At 40.2% G+C, this 21,032-nt stretch overlaps 1 protein-coding gene across 2 annotated transcripts; it reads left to right on the top strand.

Moving 5' to 3' along the window:
* Nucleotides 1–848: 848 nt before the first annotated feature.
* On the top strand, nucleotides 849–11,849 carry LOC124116237 (ovochymase-2-like). Of its 2 annotated transcripts, none has more exons than XM_046477494.2 (8): nucleotides 849–946; nucleotides 2,496–2,650; nucleotides 5,640–5,786; nucleotides 6,479–6,701; nucleotides 8,518–8,723; nucleotides 9,628–9,771; nucleotides 10,731–10,879; nucleotides 11,548–11,849. In XM_046477494.2, the coding sequence occupies exons 1-8, from the start codon at nucleotides 864–866 to the stop codon at nucleotides 11,716–11,718; spliced, it is 1,278 nt and encodes a 425-aa protein (XP_046333450.1). In that variant the 5' UTR covers nucleotides 849–863; the 3' UTR covers nucleotides 11,719–11,849. The 2 variants fall into 2 exon arrangements, with proteins under 2 accessions (XP_046333450.1, XP_048254720.1); XM_048398763.1 differs by having other exon boundaries at nucleotides 935–1,043.
* The last annotated feature ends 9,183 nt before the right edge of the window (nucleotides 11,850–21,032 follow it).

Raw genomic sequence — 21,032 nt, 5'->3', positions numbered from 1 at the left:
GAGGGTGGCAAAATTTTTCCAAACGGAGGGTAAAGTCTAATGGGACACAGACACTGCCATAACAAATACGTTTTGAGTCACTTCACTTTTCGAAACCTTTTGAATATATGTGCGAGGGATTTATATAAATGCGAAGTGTTACACACATGCACGTGGCATTTATGTAAATTAATCTATTAAACTTCAACCGGGCTGCGATCGGTTTTGTAGTCTACAACGATTTAATTGTGGGGCGTCCGGGAGCCTAGTGGTTAAAGCGTTCGCTCGTGACGCCAAGAGCGGGATCTATTCACAACATGGCTTGTGAAGGCAAGTCTTGGTGTTCCCTGTGTACAGTGTTTTGGGAAATTGACCAAACGTGGTGTAGAACTAAGCCATCATCTTGTGCAAGTCATGGCAGGTCTGTTTCTGCGGCTTGTTTTTTCATAATGACATGATGTTCAAACATACAAGTACACATCACATACAGCATGTCTTGGCTGTGAATCATCTTATAATGAATACGCTAGTTCGTGCGAGTAGCCCGCCTGCGTTGGCCACAGTCGTATAATCGCGCTAGGACGCTAGGTTCGAAAAGTAAACACCATCTCTCGTTTTAAATTAAAAATATATTTATTTTAAGGACGGGAGATGTGCAGGATGCAATGTGTCATTTGCAGAGCAGTGCATGCAGCGCATGTTTTAAATTACCAGCGCTAAAGCCTTTGTATAATGTTTATTCAAAAACTCGAGGAAAAGTGTTTGTATGATTATGCTAGTATTTCGAAAATATATTCATGAAATAAAATAGGTGCAGTATTTGTTCATACTCCTCACCACTTTTCTGGAGATACATGTATGCACACCCGTATCTGATTAACATCATGATGTGCAAGAGTACACAGGACAATGGAGACGACACAAGGACACGGAGCTACGTTGTGTTCTTCCTTGACTACACTTTAAGGTGCGATTACAGCTGATGGTCTGGATGGATTGACGAATTGATGTTCTCATCCTTTATCCTTTGCCTCATCCTCCACATCTTTCCATCCTCCATCTTGGTGAGTAGGTGGATGGGTATTGGGAAAGAGTTTCTTGGACTGTTGTCCTACCTCACATTGACACTAAGGTTACAACTTGGGGTATCTCTTTGGGCATGTGACGAAATATTGTGACGAAATATGCCCACGTTTATCAAACAGTGAATGGGTACCCGGTGGGATGTAATTGTGACTGAATACCTCCTAGCGTTAGACTGTCATAAGAAAGAGGGGTTGTATTCTCTAAAAAGACAAGACTGACATTCAAATGAATTATGATTAATAGCGCCATGCGCATTTATTTAGTGAATGGGACGAGCGTTATGAAATGGACATAAATATCAAAATATCCAATCCAGCAATCCATGCACCATCCTAGTACCAGACCCGCCAATATGATATCCGTGCACAACTCATTCTTCAAAGCTAAGTAGCAGTATCACGATTTGATGGGCGATTTGTAAAAACATTGACGATTTGTGATAGGAGTTATCCCCCTTCCATCGTATTTCTCACAGCCGGTGTATACTTTCCGAACCAATAAAGTGTGGACCCCAAGCGGGTTTTGATATTTTGGTTATACCTCTTCAGATGGCAGTTTGGGTATGATTTATCAAATAATATGTAATGATTTTGATACAATTTGCGACGTGTGTCAAGTGCTAATCATATTTGAATGACGAAGAGAAAGTTCCTTTTGGTTTCAATGAGATTTGTGTATTTTGTAAAACATATCTTAAAAACATATGAGGCACCTCTTATTCATCAAACTATGAATATGACATCTAATATGTTAATATTTGTATGGCATATGTTTAATCAGTGTCATTTTCGTGATCGTTTGTAGGCCGGAATCTCAGAGAATGCTTACAATTCATGAGTTCAAGAATTGTCAACTGACTTACCCACCTGATCTAACAGATCTGTGAAACAATCCCATTTGTTTCATAATTACATAAAGACATAGAAATTCAGAGTGACAACAAACTCTCTCCATAAGATACACGTACAGCCATTGAAGATGCAGTTCCAACTCTCATATATAAATCAGTAATGGGCAATGAAAAAAGCCACATGTTAATATTGTTGTACTCATATATTCTTACTTCATTCTAAAAAAAATATTTTTTTCTAAGATAATGGTTGTGAGGTAATAATTATTCTCACTTCCAATTAAAATGCAAATATTTTCTGATATATTATACATATATTTAATTTTAATTGAATCATTGGGTAACTCAAAACTATATCTTCAAGGAACAATTCATTGTTACATGTTAAATATAACAGGAAGAACTGACACAATGTGTCTTTTGTGGTTTGTTTCTAAGAGTAACATTATTTTAATTAAACCTCCCTACCACCAAATCTCAGCACGAGGAGGTTATCCCCGCTACAGTGTGAGTGTTTGACTTGGGTGTGGAAACATCACACAAATTAGGCCTGGCCAACATTCCCGAAAGGTGTTTGCAGGGCCGGCAAAGGTGTACCAAGCCGATATATAACGAGATCAACCCGAGATTTGAGGATCAAAATGGCGACTAGACTGCAGACCCTTGTACTACTTGTTGGCTTTCTAGGAAGTCCTTCCCTTGCGGAGCTTCCATGGGCATTTCAAAGGAACAGTCGTAAGTATAGACAAGTAAAAATTATAGATGTTGATATAACCTATATATATATATATTTCTTAAATAGTGAGATTTGCTACGTATTACGTCATATACCTCCTTCTGACGCACTGATGAAAAGCGTTTCCAATTGGGTTTCAAATTTCTTATAAATTATGTCATGGACATGGAAATTAAATAGGTTGTGAATATGTCTTTTCATATAATATGTTTCTCATGTCCTGGTTGCGATGTAATACTGTCTAACTTGTTATTATCAGTATGAGAACATGGAACCTTCAATGTACGTTTTCAATAAACCCAGAAGATTTGCTTCTAAACGTGTCCTGAAACAGAAGGACGACCCAAAGCAGGTTTTAATCCGAACAAATATATGCTCTGGCATTCCTGAGGTAATCTATTGTACCCTTCCCATGATTTCTGGGAAGCGTCAACAGATCCTGTGTAGTTAATCAACAACAACTGTGAGAGGAATACAGATATGAAACGAAGGCTGAACCTAATGACTTGACATCAACAGCCAGAATTTTCTGGAAGGTATTCTTCCATATCATGTTACAGATATGAGACTCAGTTGTTCCTTGACCAATAAGCATATGCATCCCACATTCAGGTATCTAAACACTTTTTCAGAGTGATAGACGATTATCGACCTGAAAGCCATGGCACGCCCACGTAGCGTTTTCTTGTATTTCCTCAAAGAAAACACATCAAAGCATAAATATGAAATCTAAAATTTTAATATTTCATAAGTCATTTTTTTAATTCAGGGTCATTTTCATTATTGTTTGCAAGTCAGCGAGAGTTTCTTAATGAAGCTTCAGTTAACAAGCTCAGAGAATGTATCTTTATGCATATGAGTTAGAATTTCGGCTCGGCTTTGCAAAATCGAAACAAGCGAATTTAGTAAATAGTTTAAAATTCATCTTCTGGTATACTGATGATCCGATATCGTTCAATATATTAATAGGGCGGTCGGGTAGCCTAGTGGTTAAAGCGTTCGCTCATCACGCCGAAGACCCGGGTTCGATCCCCACATGGATACAATGTGTGAAGCCCATTTCTCGTGTCCCCCACTGGAATATTGTTAAAAGCGGCGTAAAACCATACTCCCTCACTCAATACATTAATGATAAAATAGCCACTGACCTACCCACCTGAACTAGAAATATAAGAGACCAGTGAAACAGCCACATCTCGGAATGTATTCATATTAACATTTTCCTACCATAGAATAATTTTGATTGTTCACAATTCTGTGGGGCAGATATTACATCGCAAACGAAAAAAATGATTATGAGAAAATTTCAAGGAGAATAGGTGTGTTTCACACCAAGTTTGTTATCAATTTAATTTCTTCATAGTGATGCCAAGTTGTCCTCTCAGATTTAACAGATCACATTCAACAAATCATTGTAAATGTGTGTATTTCTTATGACTTCGCGTTGTAACCGTTTATTGTTTGCTTTAGGTACTAAACGCAAAGAATTTAAAGCATGACTTTAATGTTAACTAATGAATTGTAACATTCACGCAGTCATCTGTAACATTCTGTAACATAATTGCTTGTAAAACTGGACCTTAGTTGGAAATCGTGTCTGTATTATTTGTATTTTCTATCTTTTAATACGAAGTTTCGTGGAATCAGTCGTTATTCAAGATAAGCAAGGTAAGGCAAATGTCACAAATTAATGAGTAGGCTTAACAGTTGACGGCAAAGTAAGTATAGTCGTGTAGGTGTGTGTTACCAGCATATGTACTTGTACCGTGTGGATGTGTGGATGTGACATTTGCAGATACCTACTCTGTGGGCGAGAGTTTTGGAACAAACAAACTGATGGAATACGTTGATGTTTAATGACCGCAAATAAAGGTTTACTATTTCACGATGGGTTAAATCGTGTCTGTCAGTAAATTAGTAAAATGGGTTAAATTATCAAAGAACCAATGTCAATGTTCTGAAAATATTTAACCTATGAAAATATAAACGTATAAGAAACATTTAGAAGAGTATGGCGTCGGGGAAATCAGACACATTTACTTATCAGAGAATATCTGCAAACAAAATTTGAAATCATACATGAAAGTGTTTTAAAACAGATGGTGTATAATATTACTTTGTAATCATTTCCTGTACACATTATTTAATTTTGGCTAAACAAAGATGAGACTACACGTCTACGTCGTTCTGTTGTTATCTCATTAACAGGAGGCACCAGGAATGTACTCTTGGTAAAACAATTGGATTGTATTATTCCAGAATACTGTTATATTTGGATCTTTCATAATATTGATAACTTTATCAAACGACAACCTGCAAACAAAAATATCCATGATGATGGCCTACGGGATGTTGACATGCTACAAACTGGTAGAGCTCAGCGAAATAAAGCCAATATATTCAATGTGTCTCGGTCTCGATTTGCAGACATTGGAACAGCTTTCTGCAGACATAAAATGATAATAATCGGCCATCACACAGGGCGCCATATGTGTATTCCCAAGTCCAGAATCGATTAGAAATCGAGCCAAACAATTCGCTGATCAGTTGCGCCAGGCCACCGTAGTTCAAGTTGCTAACTAGACGACCACGTGTAATGCCGTTTACAAATGGACACATTCTAGCCAGACGTGACCCAATATTGATGATCTCAATGATGTTGTTATACTACACCCCCCTGTCATCTTTGTTGGTTTTGCACTCTTACAAAATACATCGCTATATTCTGTTGATTGTCAAGTTAACCTAGTCCTTATGTTTTGATCCATCCATTAACCATAACTCGATACCTGTTTATATTTCTGTAATGATCTGTTATTTTCAAATATTCAGAACTTTTTTGGAAAGTATATATCATATATCATAAACGAAACGTCGAGCTAAATAAATGAACTTTGAGCCATGCGGTTTCACGGAAGGTGTATATTGTCTTTTACAATATATGGGTAAATGTAAAATGCTTAATTCATTGCAATATATTGTCTGCAGTGTGTGCTCGTGGGGCGAAAGGGCCAGCTGTTCGCAGCTGCCACCCAGGGAGATACGCATCTGACTGCCCGTCCGGCTGGCAAGCAGTCAACCCCCAAAACTACCTTCTCTGTTGGGCGACGAACAACGTATGCTGTGAACAAAAAGGTAAATTAACTGGAAATATTAATTAGGCAATTTAAAATACTTGTGTTCCCGGGCGTTTTTACGTTCCATTATTTCGCTTTCATAACTCTTTTTGTTCAGAACTACTTAGCAAAAAGGAACAAACCAACATGCAACGTCCCTAAACTGTGTAAATTAAGATGCATGTGGAATTCCAATTCAATTTGCCAAAACATAAATCAGTTGTGAAAAAAATCACTAGCTTATCAAGATTCAAATTTAAAAATATCTCCCACGAAGTACTATGTCATTTGTTATGACCAACTACATGTTCACGTGTATATGATGACCAAGTAATTAAATATATACTTTAATTCATTTTTGGAACAACTAAAACCAGACAATGGGAATTTACCGAATTCTTTATTCTGGATGTCCATACAAACCTTTTCATTTACACATACGTTAAGCACAAAACGTTTCTTATTAAGCGCCCCCACATACTGATATAGCCTTAGAGATCGCTAAAAGATTCACACCATTCTTATCCTCCGTGTTAAAACCACGCCCGTGTTCACCAAAGCGCAGCACTTCCAGGAACATTATTACTATTTCTTTCTTATGTAAGAATAATCGCCGTCACATAATTAATAATGTCCAAAGCGACGGTTAACCAAACTCACGCAACGAAGCCAATACCAGGGAGACCCGACTAAAGACGTTCCATCTTTCAGACGGTGTCTCTACACTGAACTACCCAGGCTGTGGAGAGCTTGGGGTTCGAGCCCGACTTGCTCTGTCCGTGGATGAAGAACCATGTCAGTCCCCGTGGCAGGCGTCGCTACGTCGTGTCACCGACCTCAGTCAGCCTCAGTCCATCTTTAATTCCGTTCACGTTGCTGGCGGTGTGTTAGTTCAGCGAAAGTGGATTCTCACCACTCCACTTTCAGTGTTGTTGTAAGTAGACGACGGTCGTTCCTCGAAAACCATTCCCTTTGACAATGACAATTTGAAACATGAGTTAGTATAAAATCAGTGGAATTTCACTTGATATTGAAATGCCAATGTAAAGGTATTCGAACAAGTTTGGGATACCCACCCTGTCCCTTAGGATGCATGTAACCTGAACGTCTACATAGCACAGATTACGTATTTAAATGTTGCACCGTTCAAGCATCCGTTAGTCCTGGTTTCAAATCCAAGATGGCGATCCTTAATCAGAACCGTATCTCTGAGCGCATGTCATGAAGCTCGATTCCACAACAGAGGGTATCAGGCCTATCCCCCCGGACTAATACCCTATGGCCTTTTTCCTCCTAGGTCGACTACCCACAGGTCCCCCCCTCCCCTCCCTCCGGTATCGCAGGGTTCGATTCCCCACATGGGAACAATGTGTGAAGCCAATGTCTGGTGTCACCCGCCGTTATGTTGTTGTGTTTGGGGCGTCAGGGGGCACTACAACAGTGTTGCCGTGGTCAGTGTTAGACCTAACTCGGTACCTTGCATATTCGGGGGAATCTATCTAAGTCAAGGAGTGAAGGGTCCGACGACCTTTGATCCTAATTACTCACAAAAGTATTCATATACAGGCGCATACATACAAATATTAACATTACACAAAGTTTGATACAAACTGCAGTCCAACATGGACAGGATAAGGCCGGACAGGCCAGGATAAGGCCGCACTGGACATGATAAGGCCGGACAGGACAGGATAATGCAGGTCCGGACAGGCTCGCTGAGGCGATTCGACTCGATCGACTGACTGTGAACCCGCACATAATCACAAAGAACCAGGGGGCACGGGTGGCCCAGTCGTCTAAAGCGCCGCGATTCGCTGTGCAGAGTTGCGTCCCTTGGGTACGCCAGAAACCTATGATTGTGGGTTCGAATCCCGGTTCGCCCCAATTATGTTTCTAGGTTTGTCAGCACCATACCCGTGCTCGAGGGTTTCACCGACGTGGTAAACGTCTGAGACCTGCATCACTTCGGGCTTTCCTCCCACATTAAGCTGACACGCCGTGATATGACTGGAATACTGTTAAAAGCGGCGTTAAACCAAACTCACTCACTCACTCACAATGAACCATCCTTCAGGCATGACCCGCTTTTGTCACGTGTCCTAATGCATCATGCGTTAAGATAGCAAACCAGACCATGGACACGCGATTGTTTCGTGATGGCAAATTACTGAGAACTACTTACTGGTGATGCCCTTAATGATCTTATGAATTCTATATCTTATTACTTCTGTCTACTTTATATATTCTGTACTGATTTATCCACATGCAACTACAGCATCGAAGCAAGCCCCCACTAATGTGCTCTGTCCCTGCTGATTCAATAAATGGCAGTGATAGCATTGAAGACTCACGAAAGAAGTCGCTCTGGTTGAATTTGTCATAATTTTTCTAACGTGTTGGGTGCATTTTTACCTTATAGTGAGTGAGTGAGTATGGTTTTACGCCGCTTTTAGCAATATTCCAGCAATATCACGGCGGGGGACACCACAAATGGGCTTCACACACTGTACCCATTTTTTACCTTATAACAATATTGCTTGAGTATTGTTAAAAGCTGCTTAAAACCACACTCTGAAACAGACCTGCCGAAATGCAGCCAAGGGATTTCATCGTCAGATCCAGTCCAGTGTCCAGGTTGGTCACCCCAAGAAGCCGAGGGGGAATAGGCCTGGTCCCCAATACAGCTGTCCCTTGAACGAAGATGTCCTCGGAGTGCAGCTGTTTCATGTGGACGTGATTCTGTTTTTCAGCGCTGGTAGGAACTTACCATCGGAGTCTTTCCAGAATCAGATGTTTGTCGTTCTGGGAGATTACGACCACCAGTCCCAGGATGGAGGCGAACAACTCCGGCGAGTTAAACAGGTTTACTTCCACCCCGACTTTAACTTCGACGTCAACACCAACTTCCTCAACGTCCTCAACATCTCCCTCGTCCAAAGTGAGAGAATATGGCAAGGTAAATATCACGACGATAATGAGATGGATAGCTTATCCTTATTTGAACAAGTAGACTATATTTCTGGTAAGTGCGTCCAAGTGTAGATTTTCTTAGAAAATACATTGACAATATGCAATGGAGCGCACATTGCATCGATATACGCGTAATATACAGCATCAGTGATACAGCATATAAGTTGTTGTTTAACGCCACACTCAGCAATATCCCAGCTATATGACGGCGGTCTGCAAATAATCCGAGGCTGGACCAGACAACACGGTGTCATAAGACATGCATCAACAAAGTCAGCGAGCCTGACTACCCGATCCGGTTAGTCGCCTCTAAAGACAAGCATACTCGCAAGCATGGATTGCTGATCATGAAGACCAATTCTAACCCGGATCTTCACGGGTTCACATAAGTTTTATTAATATTGTGCTTTATATATGTATATGTTACAGTCAATGTGTAAAATGACTGAATTTTTTACTTAGGCAATTTACAAAACGCCAAACTATTTCAGTAATTTTATAATTGGTTTTCCGTCAGATTGTCTTAAAGTTATTAAGAAGTTCAAAAAGGCTTAAAAAGACCACCATATTCTAAATTCTAATTATGCGAGGATTAGAACCCAGGAAAATACAAAAATGCCATAATTTTCTTTTTCTTTTAATCCTATTATTTTCAGTCATGAAATAGAGCACAAAAGTGTTTGGAAATCGTTATTATAATATAATAATTAAGAATAACTGTAAAATGACTGAAATATTTGGCGTTTTGTAAATTGCCTAAGTGAAAATTTCAGTCATTTGACACATTGACTGTAACATATATACTGTTAAGGAACTGAAGGTAACATCTAACAAAACAGGTGACGCAAAATCACAAATATCAGAATACATACAATGTCATTGAATTTCAGAAAATGCATTTGCCCTTGTGGAACTAGAAACCGATGTGGACATCAATGAATGCGTCCGTCCAGTTTGTCTGCCCAGCGGATCTACACAGAGGTGTACATCTGCTCAGTGTAAGATCACTGGATGGGGAGCCAATGAGAATGAACGTAAGTTACTGTATACTATTGTATATTACTTAAGAAAATTCTCATATGAGATATCAACATGATGTACAGCCTCTTTAAGGATGTTGATAAAATGTCATTCTTTAAAACTATTTACCCATATGTGAATAATGCTGACTCCCTGAATAGAATCCGACCTCGGAATGTTGGATTAGTCCATTTCACGAACAGGTGGGTTAAGTGTGGTATTTTTCCGCGTATTTTCACAATCCTACCGTTTTTCCTAATACCGATTGTCATGTCTCTCCCAAATTTGGATGTGATCGTTCTGCCACTTCGTATATCTGCGGGGAACAACGTATCAGACACTTCCCCCTGAAACATAATTATAACGTCATCCAATATATGACGTCATCAAGTTGCCAATGTATATTTCGAATATCCACAAATGACGTCATGATAGAACAATGTTTAATCGTAAAATAAACCACGCTTCGTTCTTCATTGTTCTTTGCGATTATCGCGTATCTCTCTTATATAATACAGTAAAACACATTGAAAAAATTGTTTATCATACAGTAAAATTAGATAAATGAGTGAATTTTGTTTACGCCACACCCAGCAATTGTGGTTGAGTAAAGGTAATGGTGAAACACATTCCAAATGGAATTTATCAATATGGTTTTAGAAGGTTAGAATTTATTAAATGGTTATGTCATCTCAAATCAAGATTGATTAATAGTCTGAAATTACCTTACATACTTGTTATATTTGCCTCCTAAAAAACTTCAAAAAACTGAATAACTACTAAAAGACTAAATTTGATAGTCATTCATAAACACATGCTCATGCTAAAGTCGGAATTGTACAATCGACTCTGCTTTGCCAGAGATATCTTTTGTCGCTTTTATTTATAAATTCGTTGATGAGAATACTGTAAAACTATGCAAAAGTCAGGTTTTGAATTATCATAACCTTTATCATTGAGCTTTATTTTGCAGAACTGAGAGATAGACTGCAGAAAGCTGACATGACCCTGTTTGGCCAAACTGCTTGTGAGGCTCTTGATTACTACAAGAATGGAACTGAGACAACCTATCCATCCAGGACCGGCTGTGCTGTCAATGAAAGGGGAAGCTTTGCATGTGTGGTAAGATAATAATAATAATAATAATAATAATAATAATAATAATAATAATAACAACAACAACAACAACAACAACAACAACAACAACAACAACAATACTACTACTACTAATAATAATTATAATATATTTCAAGTTTGATTTGTTTGAATAAATCACATTTTCTGGTAATGTTATGAATACGTAATACATATATACTAGTTTTCTTCACTGCAATGAAGAACATTTTATTTATTTCAATTTTGATTTATTTGAATCAAACTAATTTCATAAACACGTTTTACACACGCCTTTGGTTTTACTGTAGGTGCAATGAACGAGATATGTTTTTATTTATTTTTATTTAGTTTCTTTCCTTTCGCTTTAATTTCGTAGGTAACAAACACACACTTATTTTTTAAGCAAATCGTGTATGTGACGGGTGTTACCGGTAGAACGGGAAATGCATAATCATTTCGCGAACACCTGGTGTCATCAGTGATTTTCAGTGATCCATTCATATCATTTTCACCACTAGTTTGCCGTGCAAAGGAATTTTGTTCGATAGAGTATTCATTGGCTATGCATTTGTATTTCTTCAAGCAAATTCTCTGGATCATGTCATAAACGTGTTAAATACACGTCATTGTATGGTGTACTGCGAGATGAAATATATGCTATCTAAATTTTACAGGGAGACTTTGGGGGACCCGTGGTTTGCCAGGGAGACACCGTCAGCGATCCTCGCACAGTGGAGGGATTAGCCGTGACACAGTTACGGTGTGACGACAGTTCAAACCCCATGAGAGTCGCTCTTGTGAGAGAAGCAATGGACTGGATCGAACAGATAATTAGATCTAATTGAGCACCACACATAAGCACATGTAAATAAGCACAGCAACATTCCACACACTGATATTGTTGAGATTAGCATCATAATTGGCAAATGCAGATGTATTTCTTATTACGTATGAATAAAACAATTTTGCACAAGAATGTTTGCTGTTTTTACAATTCAATTTGAGTTTGTTTGTTTCTTGTTTAACGCCGCACTCAGCAATATTCCAGCTTTATGACGGCGGGATGTCAGTAATCGAGTCTAGACTAGACAATCCAGTGATTGACATCATGAGCATCGATCCACGAAATTGGGATACGATGACATGCATAAACCAAGTCAGCGAGTCTGACTACCCGATCTCATTCGTCGCCTCTTACGACAACCATAGTCGCCTTTTTACAGCAAGCATGGGTTGCTGAAGAGTTATTCTACTCCGGATCTTCATTGGCCTTTTAATTTGAGTGAGTGAGTTGGTTTAAACGACGCTTTCAACAATATTCCAGCTGTATCACGGCGTGTCAGCTTATTGTGGGAGGAAAGCCCGTGATGAGTGAGTGAGTGACATTCCGGACTGATGCAGGCCTCAGACATTCACCACAATGGTGACACAGTTTCGATGCTCCAATAAAAGGTTACTGGCGTGCCCAAGGGAACTTGATTTGAAAGCATGGGTTGACCAATGGCCAAAAGGTGTGATTCCCTTTGATATTCTAGGGGAGAAGGGTGGGTGGGTTGTGGTGGTGGTGGTGGTGGTGGTGTGTGTGTGTGTGTGTGTGTGTGTGTGTGTGTGTGTGTGTGTGTGTGTGTGTGTGCGTGCGCGTGTGTGCGTGCGCGTGCGTGCGTGCGTGCGTGTGTGTGTGTGTGTGTGTGTGTGTGCGTGCGGGCGCGTGTGTGCGTGCGCGCGCGCGCGCGTGTGTGTGTGTGTGTGTGTGTGATCTAATATGAATTGTATACTTGCAACAGGGGTGTCTCACCCAGTATTCTCACAATTAGGCTTAAGTATATAGTTCTTTATAGATACGGTTATCGAAACAATGTTGTGTGGACATATTACCGGCTAAGGCGCTTTGAATGAACGTCTGCCATGACTTTAGCAGGCTAGATCAATTGGATCCTATGTTGAGTCGTTGAAATGGCCTTTTAAATCATTCGGCTCTCAAAGATTCAAAGATTAAACATCGGATCCTCACGGTCTGACCATACATAAGCCTATTAGACCTGCATCGCTTTGGGTTTTACTCAATCATTATGCTGACAAGGCCGGGCGGTCACATATAAGAAAATGAAATACGGTAACCTCACTCCGTCACTACAACTATATGGTGAAGTCATTCTGACAAGGCAACACATACATGTATATCACTAACAGCGACAGGCCTTTACAACTTTGTCTGCTTTGTCGGAATCGCACAATGGACTCTTATCGATATTTCTTCTGATTCTATTAAGGGATTGTCAATATTCTTTTCTTGAGTTTGTGATAATTCTCGCAAGAGGTGCGTTATTTGTCAGCATAATTATACCTGTAGGAGCGAAACTACCATTGTAGCTGACAAGCAATTGCTTACACCTAAAAAAGCACATTTTCTTTTTTCAGATAAAAAAACTCAATTCACAATCTATGCAGTAAAATATTAATTCAAACTCTACAAGGTCAAACATGATATTTATTGTCTAACTTGAAAATAGGAATTTTATAATGACGCACATTAGGATGGTAGATGGTTTATCAATTTGTGTGAATTATGTCCCTTTGTTGACGAAGATTGAAAGGCTGTTTTAGATCATCATAGCATCCCAAAGCTTAAATGTCATATAACTAAACTTACTGGTAGTTCACTCAGGCTAGCAGAGAACTCATCAAAGTAACTACGTACTTATGGACTTAAACATATCGCGCTTTCACAATTATTTTCTTTATAATGACAGGTCGGCTCGCGTTAAAATATGAAAAAATAAATAACCATCATGCAGATCACATACTACGACATAAAATGTGAAAAAACATCACAGTAATATTATAGATTCGTTTAAATGTTGAAATTTCGTTTGTGATCATAGATGTTTCTTGAATGAAAGTCGAAAATGTATCAATGAAACACTTATCTATGTATTACTCATAAGAAATTATAATAAATAAATCACCAGTATTTGTTACAAATACAACTTAACTCAAACGGTCTCAAAATAGAGGAAATAGCGTTTAAGAACATCTAATTTCTAAAAATCCCTAGGAGGGGGGCATGCCGCTAAACCACTTGAGAGGGCTCTCGACAAACTGGTCTTGCCTTTACTTAAAATTAGCTAGCCTAGTTGCGCCCCTGACCTGTGTTAATTGTTTTGTTCCTGAGTTTCACCTGTATAGTAATTGAGAGGGGTTGTTTGTACATTGAAATACCCAACATAACTTTATCAGTTGCCTTTCAGACCCTGTTGATTTTGTCCATGTAATAAAATGAATGAGGCATATGACATGCATTCAAGCTTAAGGATCCACTGTACGTGTTTTCGAGTACCAGATTTGGGCCTATTACGACCTGTAAGGAACATGCCTGTGCTCTTAGGCTTCATCGAAAAGGTAAATGTCCATGGACTGGATTTTCAACTTCTGTACATGTATTACTGTTGACACTTTCCTCCTAATTTCAAACACGATCTGCTGAAATACAATTGAAAAAGGCGTTGCATATATCACCAGCCACTACCGTATAAAACGAAACCTGAAATGCAGATCAATGCAAATACAACCATACGTGAAAGGTGTACAATATTGTCAAAATTTGTGCATGTCATCTCAAGGGACACAATTCGCTGTACAGATGTTGCCTTACATGGGTATGCTTGTTATAAGAGGCGAGTATGCTTGTCGTAAGAGGCGACTAACGGGATCGGGTGGTCAGGCTCACTGACTTGGTTGATATATGTCATCGTATCCCAATCGTGTGGATCGATGCTCATGATGTCAGTCACTGGATTGTCTGGTCCAGACCGCCGTCATAAAGCTGAGTGCGGCGTTAAACAACAAACAAACAAGAAAAAAACAAACAAAAAAAAAACGTTCCTGGATGTGAATTCCAGATTCACCCTGATTATGTTTTTAGGTTTGTCCGTACCATACCCATGCTCATGGGTTTTATCGAAATGGTAAACGTCTAAGACCTGCATGAATTATGAATGTTACTCACTCACTCATTTCTGTCTTTATCCTCCCAGGTCAAGCAGACGCGCCGTGATAAAACTGAAATATTGTTCTTACCGACTTTAAACAAAACTCACCCACACACTCCTGACCGTATAAGTTGTATATCAAACATTTAACACAAGTCAAAATACCATGTTAATGAACAAAATTAATATAAGGATAAGTATTTTCTTACATAACCGTTTCCTTTGCAGAATACCAAGTGGTGCCTATATGTAGAATGTTTGAATTCGTCTTAAGCACTGTACGTGTACATGTATTGCATTGTAGGAAAATAAAACCTAGGGCTTAGATAAAAAATCTCTGATAATTATTCGAATTCTCAGTGATAAGATAACTGAATGGACATACATTTAACATGGACGCATTTGAATGATTGAAGTGATCACATGACTTCAGGTAATTAAAAGCGACAAAACCCTTTCTTTCAAAAGAAATCTTTGCAAAAAGCAGAGCCGATTGTATGATTCCGACAATGTCATAAACATGTGTTTATAGTGTGAGTGAGTTGGGTTTTTAACGCCGCTTTTAACAGTATTCTAGTTATATCGCGGCGTGTCAGCTTAATGTGGGAGGAAAGCCCGAAGTGATGCAGGTCTCAGACGATTACCACGAGCACGGGTATGGTGCTGACAAACCTAGAAACATAATCGGGGCGAACCGGGATTCGAACCCACAATCATAGGTTTCTGGCGTGCCCAAGGGACGCAACTCTGCACAGCGAATCGCGGCGCCTTAGACGACTGGGCCACCCGTGCCCCCACATGTGTTTATAAATCACTATCAAAAAGTGATGACACCAGATGTTCGCGAAAAAGTGTGCGTATCAAGCTAAAGAACGGACTTAGCATGAACGTTATTTTCATCTTCACGATTGATTTAAGTTGACTTCATTATTTTGTTAATTTAATTTCGCTGATTCATAGGTTGAAGTTGGTGGCTTTTTTAGAAAATGATCGATGAATATAGGAGAAAAAGTAAACAGTTTAGATATATTTAAAGACACGGTTTCTGCATATTCGGAAATGATTACACACGTATTTTAATTTGATATTCGTATTAAACAATAAAGTGTAAGTTGTTAAGTTTCTACTTCTTTCCAATAAAAAGCCACAAAACCCTTTGCATAATCATAAGAAATTCCATTGTACGATTCCAATGATACATGCAAATTGAGCATATATTTCTGATTCACTATCAAATAGTGACGATACGGGTGTTCAACTAAATTTGTATCAAATGTTAAGTTAGCTATATAGTAATTATTTACTGATTATTTACTGATAATTTACATGACATTTTTGTATTTCACAAAAATAATTGTGAAAGGTACTTTTGAATTACCATAACACTGAATGAATCTTGACGATGCAGGCCTTAGGTTAAATCATAACGTGTTATGCGCATGCAAACCAACACACATACACGCATACACGCGCGCACACACACACACACACACACACACACACACACACACACACACACACACACACACACACACACACACACACACACACACACGTACGTCTGCCTAAAACGTAGGTAGAGAATGTCCTAAGAACTAAGTTTACGATTTTTTTTCTTCCAAAATACATTTTCACAGTGCTTGGTAAATCACAATTTTTATTGATAGAATCAACCGAGGCTGAAATGTAAATTTGAGTTAGGCAAACACATTCAGAGAACTACTTTAGTTGGAGTCGACAGTAATAACTTTTTCCAACCGGGAAATTACATCTCAGAAGAGCTCATTTGAGAACTTTGCTTTAAAATGCTATACTTATAAAATGAGCAACTGAAATGATATCGAGATATGTATATGTTTAAAAAGGATTTGTTTTGTCTAAAACGTATAACCCTTCCAGAAGAAACTGTGTTTAGTGAAAACTAGGTGTCTTTGAATCATTGACAGTGGTTACACGAACTAGTTTCATGGTTCGGGAGAAGCATGGTTAATCATACATTCTATTTGACAGGACATATGACATTTATCCTTGCGTCGCTCTATAAACACTCTAATGAGGGAGATATGGAGCAGGGGCGAAGCTATATACGTTGTTAAATAGTCTGTTGACTCCGTTGACATCATGGGTCACCTTTGGACACACAATTCGGGAAGCAAACATGGATGAATATAAAGTTCAAAAGAAATTGCGTTTCTCTTTCTCATCACAGCATCCGTAGCTATGGTTCGGTCTCAAGTGTGTGTGGCACTTCTTGTCGTGGCCGTTTGTGCCGCAGCACAAACTCCACAAAAGTATAGTTATAGCCAAGATACCAATGCAGAGGCCAGAACTGGCAAAACTACCAAACAACAGACTCTTAAACGACCAATGTACAAACAAGCTTATGGGAACAGTCCTGTGAATTTCAACAGATACTCTGCCGCTGGCCCCAGTCAAAATGATAACCTATACCCCATGTATAGGCCGGGGTTCAATGTACCAAGCCTACAACCTTCACAGAGGATCCCGATAAACAACCTCCAATATGGACAGAATGGACTCATGAACCGTGGATATTACCCAAGGAGACAGATGTATGATGGTCAGGACATTCCTAATCCTAATTATCGACGTAGTTATGGATATTCATCATATGTCCAAAATAGAGGACAACCGGTTTCTTATGGCAGGTACAGTGTTCCAGACTATGACTACTATTATCCATATAATGCTGGCTATACATACCCAGTTCAACGAGGAGCACCATCATACAGACAGAGTCGATCCCTAGCATATGCCCCTTCACACGCTTATGGCCAAGGCGCACCCTACCTTAGGGACACACGGTATGTATCCAATAACAATTATCAAACGTTGCCTCAATACCCACAAGGTAGTGTTATGTACGGGCGAAGTAACAATGGAGAAAATAAAGGAAGGACAGGACAAAGTGGTGCAGGCAAGAGCAGTTCTGATGGTTATGGACAAATGATGACCCCCGGAAGAGGCCCTGAACCAAATAATTCTAATGGTATTAATTTCCAGCGAAATGGAAATGATTCGTTTGATAATGGTAGACAGCCTCAGTCTCCCCAGTTCGGAAGATACCCGGACCCCAAAACGAAAGGAAATCAGCGACCGTCCAGTAATGTTGACTTGGCTGCTCTCTTTGGGAACAGTGACGGTAGGCGTGAACCAGGAGCACCTAGACAACCTTCAGTCATTGATATCAATGCTCTATTAAAGAACATTAGAAACAATAATCAGTTTGATGGTCGACCATTAGTACCAACATCGATGGACCTTGGGTCAGTGTACGCAAGTGGTGGCAGGGTACAAGGGTCCAACGCTGGTCCTTCTTCCTCATCTGACAATAAACCCCAGCAGAACCCTGGACGTGTACCCAATGGACAAATCGTAGGTGCCCCTGTGATTTATCCTAATGGTGGCCAGCAACAAACCATTCTTCCACAACGGCCTAACGTACAGGTTTCACCTGAAAGGGTCCAGGGAAGACCAGTTTATTATCCTCCTAGACAAAATGCTTTTCCTGGAAGAGGCAATCCACGAGAACCTACGCGTGGAGGTAATGCTGTTCCTCAGAGGTACCCTCAGCGAAACGGTCAACCGGGAAACAATGAAGGGATACTATTGACGCAAGAACAACTCCAACAACTGTTTCAACGACAGTCAGAAAATATGAACGGTTCCCTTGAAGGATCAAGAAATCAGAATCAAGTACCATACTATGGCCCTTCGTCAGGGCAACCGTCAGCACAGCCACCAACACAAGGAAGACCAAATGTACCAGGGCCAGACCAACCTGGGAACAACTTGGGCAATCAAAGGTATCCTGAAGGGAATAACCAGCCCCAGGATATCAACGGAGATGTTATAACCTTAACGCCTGAGCAACTTCAAAAGATATTTGGGCAGTCGAGAAATTCGCAAGGTTCTCTAAATTCAATGCAGGACACCGTACCATACTATGGCCCGGGGCCTCTGCAACCTCCTGTCCAGCCCCCTAGAAGATCAAGTCAGCAAGGACCTAACAACCAACAGTATCCCCAGGGGGGTGGCCAAAGGTATCCTCAGGAGAGAGACCAACGTTTTCCCCAGGGCAGTGACCAACGCTACCCTCAGGGGAGTGGCCAACGTTTTCCCCAGGGCAGTGACCAACGCTACCCTCAGGGGAGTGGCCAACGTTTTCCCCAGGGCAGTGACCAACGCTACCCTCAGGGGAGTGGCCAACGTTTTCCCCAGGGCAGTGACCAACGCTATCCTCAAGGGAGTGGCCAACGTTTTCCCCAGGGAGGTGACCAACGCTATCCTCAGGGGAGTGACCAACGTTTTCCGCAGGGCAGCGACCAACGCTATCCTCAAGGGAGTGGCCAACGTTTTCCGCAGGGCAGCGACCAACGCTATCCTCAGGGGAGTGGCCAACGTTTTCCCCAGGGAGGTGACCAACGCTATCCTCAGGGGAGTGGCCAACGTTTTCCCCAGGGCAGTGACCAACGCTATCCTCAGGGGAGTGGCCAACGTTTTCCTCAGGGAGGTGACCAACGCTATCCTCAGGGGAGTGGCCAACGTTTTCCCCAGGGAGGTGACCAACGTGATCCTCAGGGGAGAGACCAACGTTTTCCCAAGGGGAATGAACAACGCTATCCTCAAGGGAGTGACGAACGCTATCCCCAGGGGAGTGACCAACGCTATCCTCAGGGGAGTGACCAAGGGTATGAAGGTATACCCTTGACTGCTGAGCAAATTGAGAAACTGTTTGGACAGTCTATTGGTCAAAATGTGCCAGGAAATCCAAGTCAAGGTGACAGCAATAGTGCATCTCAGTATGAAAATACTCCGGTGACACCTAGTGGGCAGCCTACCGACAACAAACCTGGTCCCCCGACCTCTTCTGATAGAACCGTGACCCAGGGTTAATGCCTTTGGAAGAAATAACACGAAAAAACACTAGAAAATATTGCTTTGCTTTCATATCAGTTTATGGTTTTTTTGTAAGATCCTCGGGTTATTCTTTTCTCTGTGTGTATTGGCTGAAGGTGGGTCTGTTTGTTGATAATGTCTGTTTTATTCAAAATCAAACATGGCATGCTGCCAAGCATATCAGGTTTTGTTTACACGCGTGCTAAACTCTAAAAATAAATGTGTATGTCAGTTTGCCTCAAGTGGTATACATCCGTTTGAAGGATAATGACATTTGAAGGTTGACGTTTAAAGACAGTCATCTTGACATGTTTTGGTGTGCACTTTAATGAACAGCTGCGTTTCCCGGGAGTATATCTAGTCGCTTATTTGGTTCTCTTAGATACACTAGATATGGAAACCATAAATTAGAGTTTCGTTTACATCAGCAGACTGTATCTTGAAGCCGACGGGTGGAAAGCGTTTCCTAGGTTTTTCCTATTGAGCCAATCACATACGTTTTTGAAGTTGCAGTTTCGTCACACATGCTTCAGATTATGTATGTACATGATAAATAAAAAACAAAAATGTATTCACGTCTTTGTATTCGTAACAATGTGTCGTCGTATGACTGATGATTGTTTTAAAGTTCTGCATCCAGTGAAATAATGAGTTCACCCTGTTGTGATTCTGGGTGGTTAGAAATTGTCTGTGCTGGTCAGATAAGGCGACCAAATCGATCAGATAGTCAGGAATGCCGACTTGTATGTTATCGTACTTTGACGACATTGATCGTTGCTCACAGTGTCAATCACCGGATTGTCAGGTCGGTTATTTAAGGGCCGCCGCCATACAGCTGCAGGGTGACGTTAAACAACTAACAAACTAATGTGTTCCAACATTTTCTCTGTGACCCTTCACTTGTTGAGTGAGTGTACATTGATAATGTACAAACATGAGTGGATGTACATCACTATTAATGTATTTTTGGTTTCATAAACAAGTATTAAAAGGTAATTCTAGTTTTAGTTTGGAAGGTACGAAGCTAACACATTTTATACACTGAAATTTCAGCTAATGTTAATACTTCTTGTGAGAAATGGCATATCTAAGTGATGATGAAATGTCGGTTTTTAACTTGAAGGTTGAAACCGGTGAATAAAATGGAATTGTGGGTATTTTTTACATATATTAGCCAATCTCATTAAAATCGGATCTTAGTTCTCGCTACCGCTAAACAAAGATCTGAGGACATCCCATTACGGGTCACG

Source organism: Haliotis rufescens, unplaced genomic scaffold, assembly GCF_023055435.1.
Source record: "Haliotis rufescens isolate VD_foot unplaced genomic scaffold, xgHalRufe1.0.p SCAF_19, whole genome shotgun sequence".
Classification (NCBI taxonomy): Eukaryota; Metazoa; Mollusca; class Gastropoda; order Lepetellida; family Haliotidae; genus Haliotis; species Haliotis rufescens.
The sequence above is the reverse complement of the archived record's forward strand: the minus strand, read 5'-3'. Positions and strand labels throughout refer to the sequence as shown.

What these genes read in the sequence shown, in the direction of transcription:
- LOC124116237 (XM_046477494.2), top strand. Translation starts at nt 864, where the DNA reads ATGATGTGCAAGAGTACACAGGACAATGGAGACGACACAAGGACACGG. An exon ending in TTCCTTGACTACACTTTAAG is followed by an intron (nt 947 to 2,495) that starts GTGCGATTACAG and finishes AGGTGTTTGCAG; the next exon opens with GGCCGGCAAAGGTGTACCAA. An exon ending in GGCATTTCAAAGGAACAGTC is followed by an intron (nt 2,651 to 5,639) that starts GTAAGTATAGAC and finishes TATTGTCTGCAG; the next exon opens with TGTGTGCTCGTGGGGCGAAA.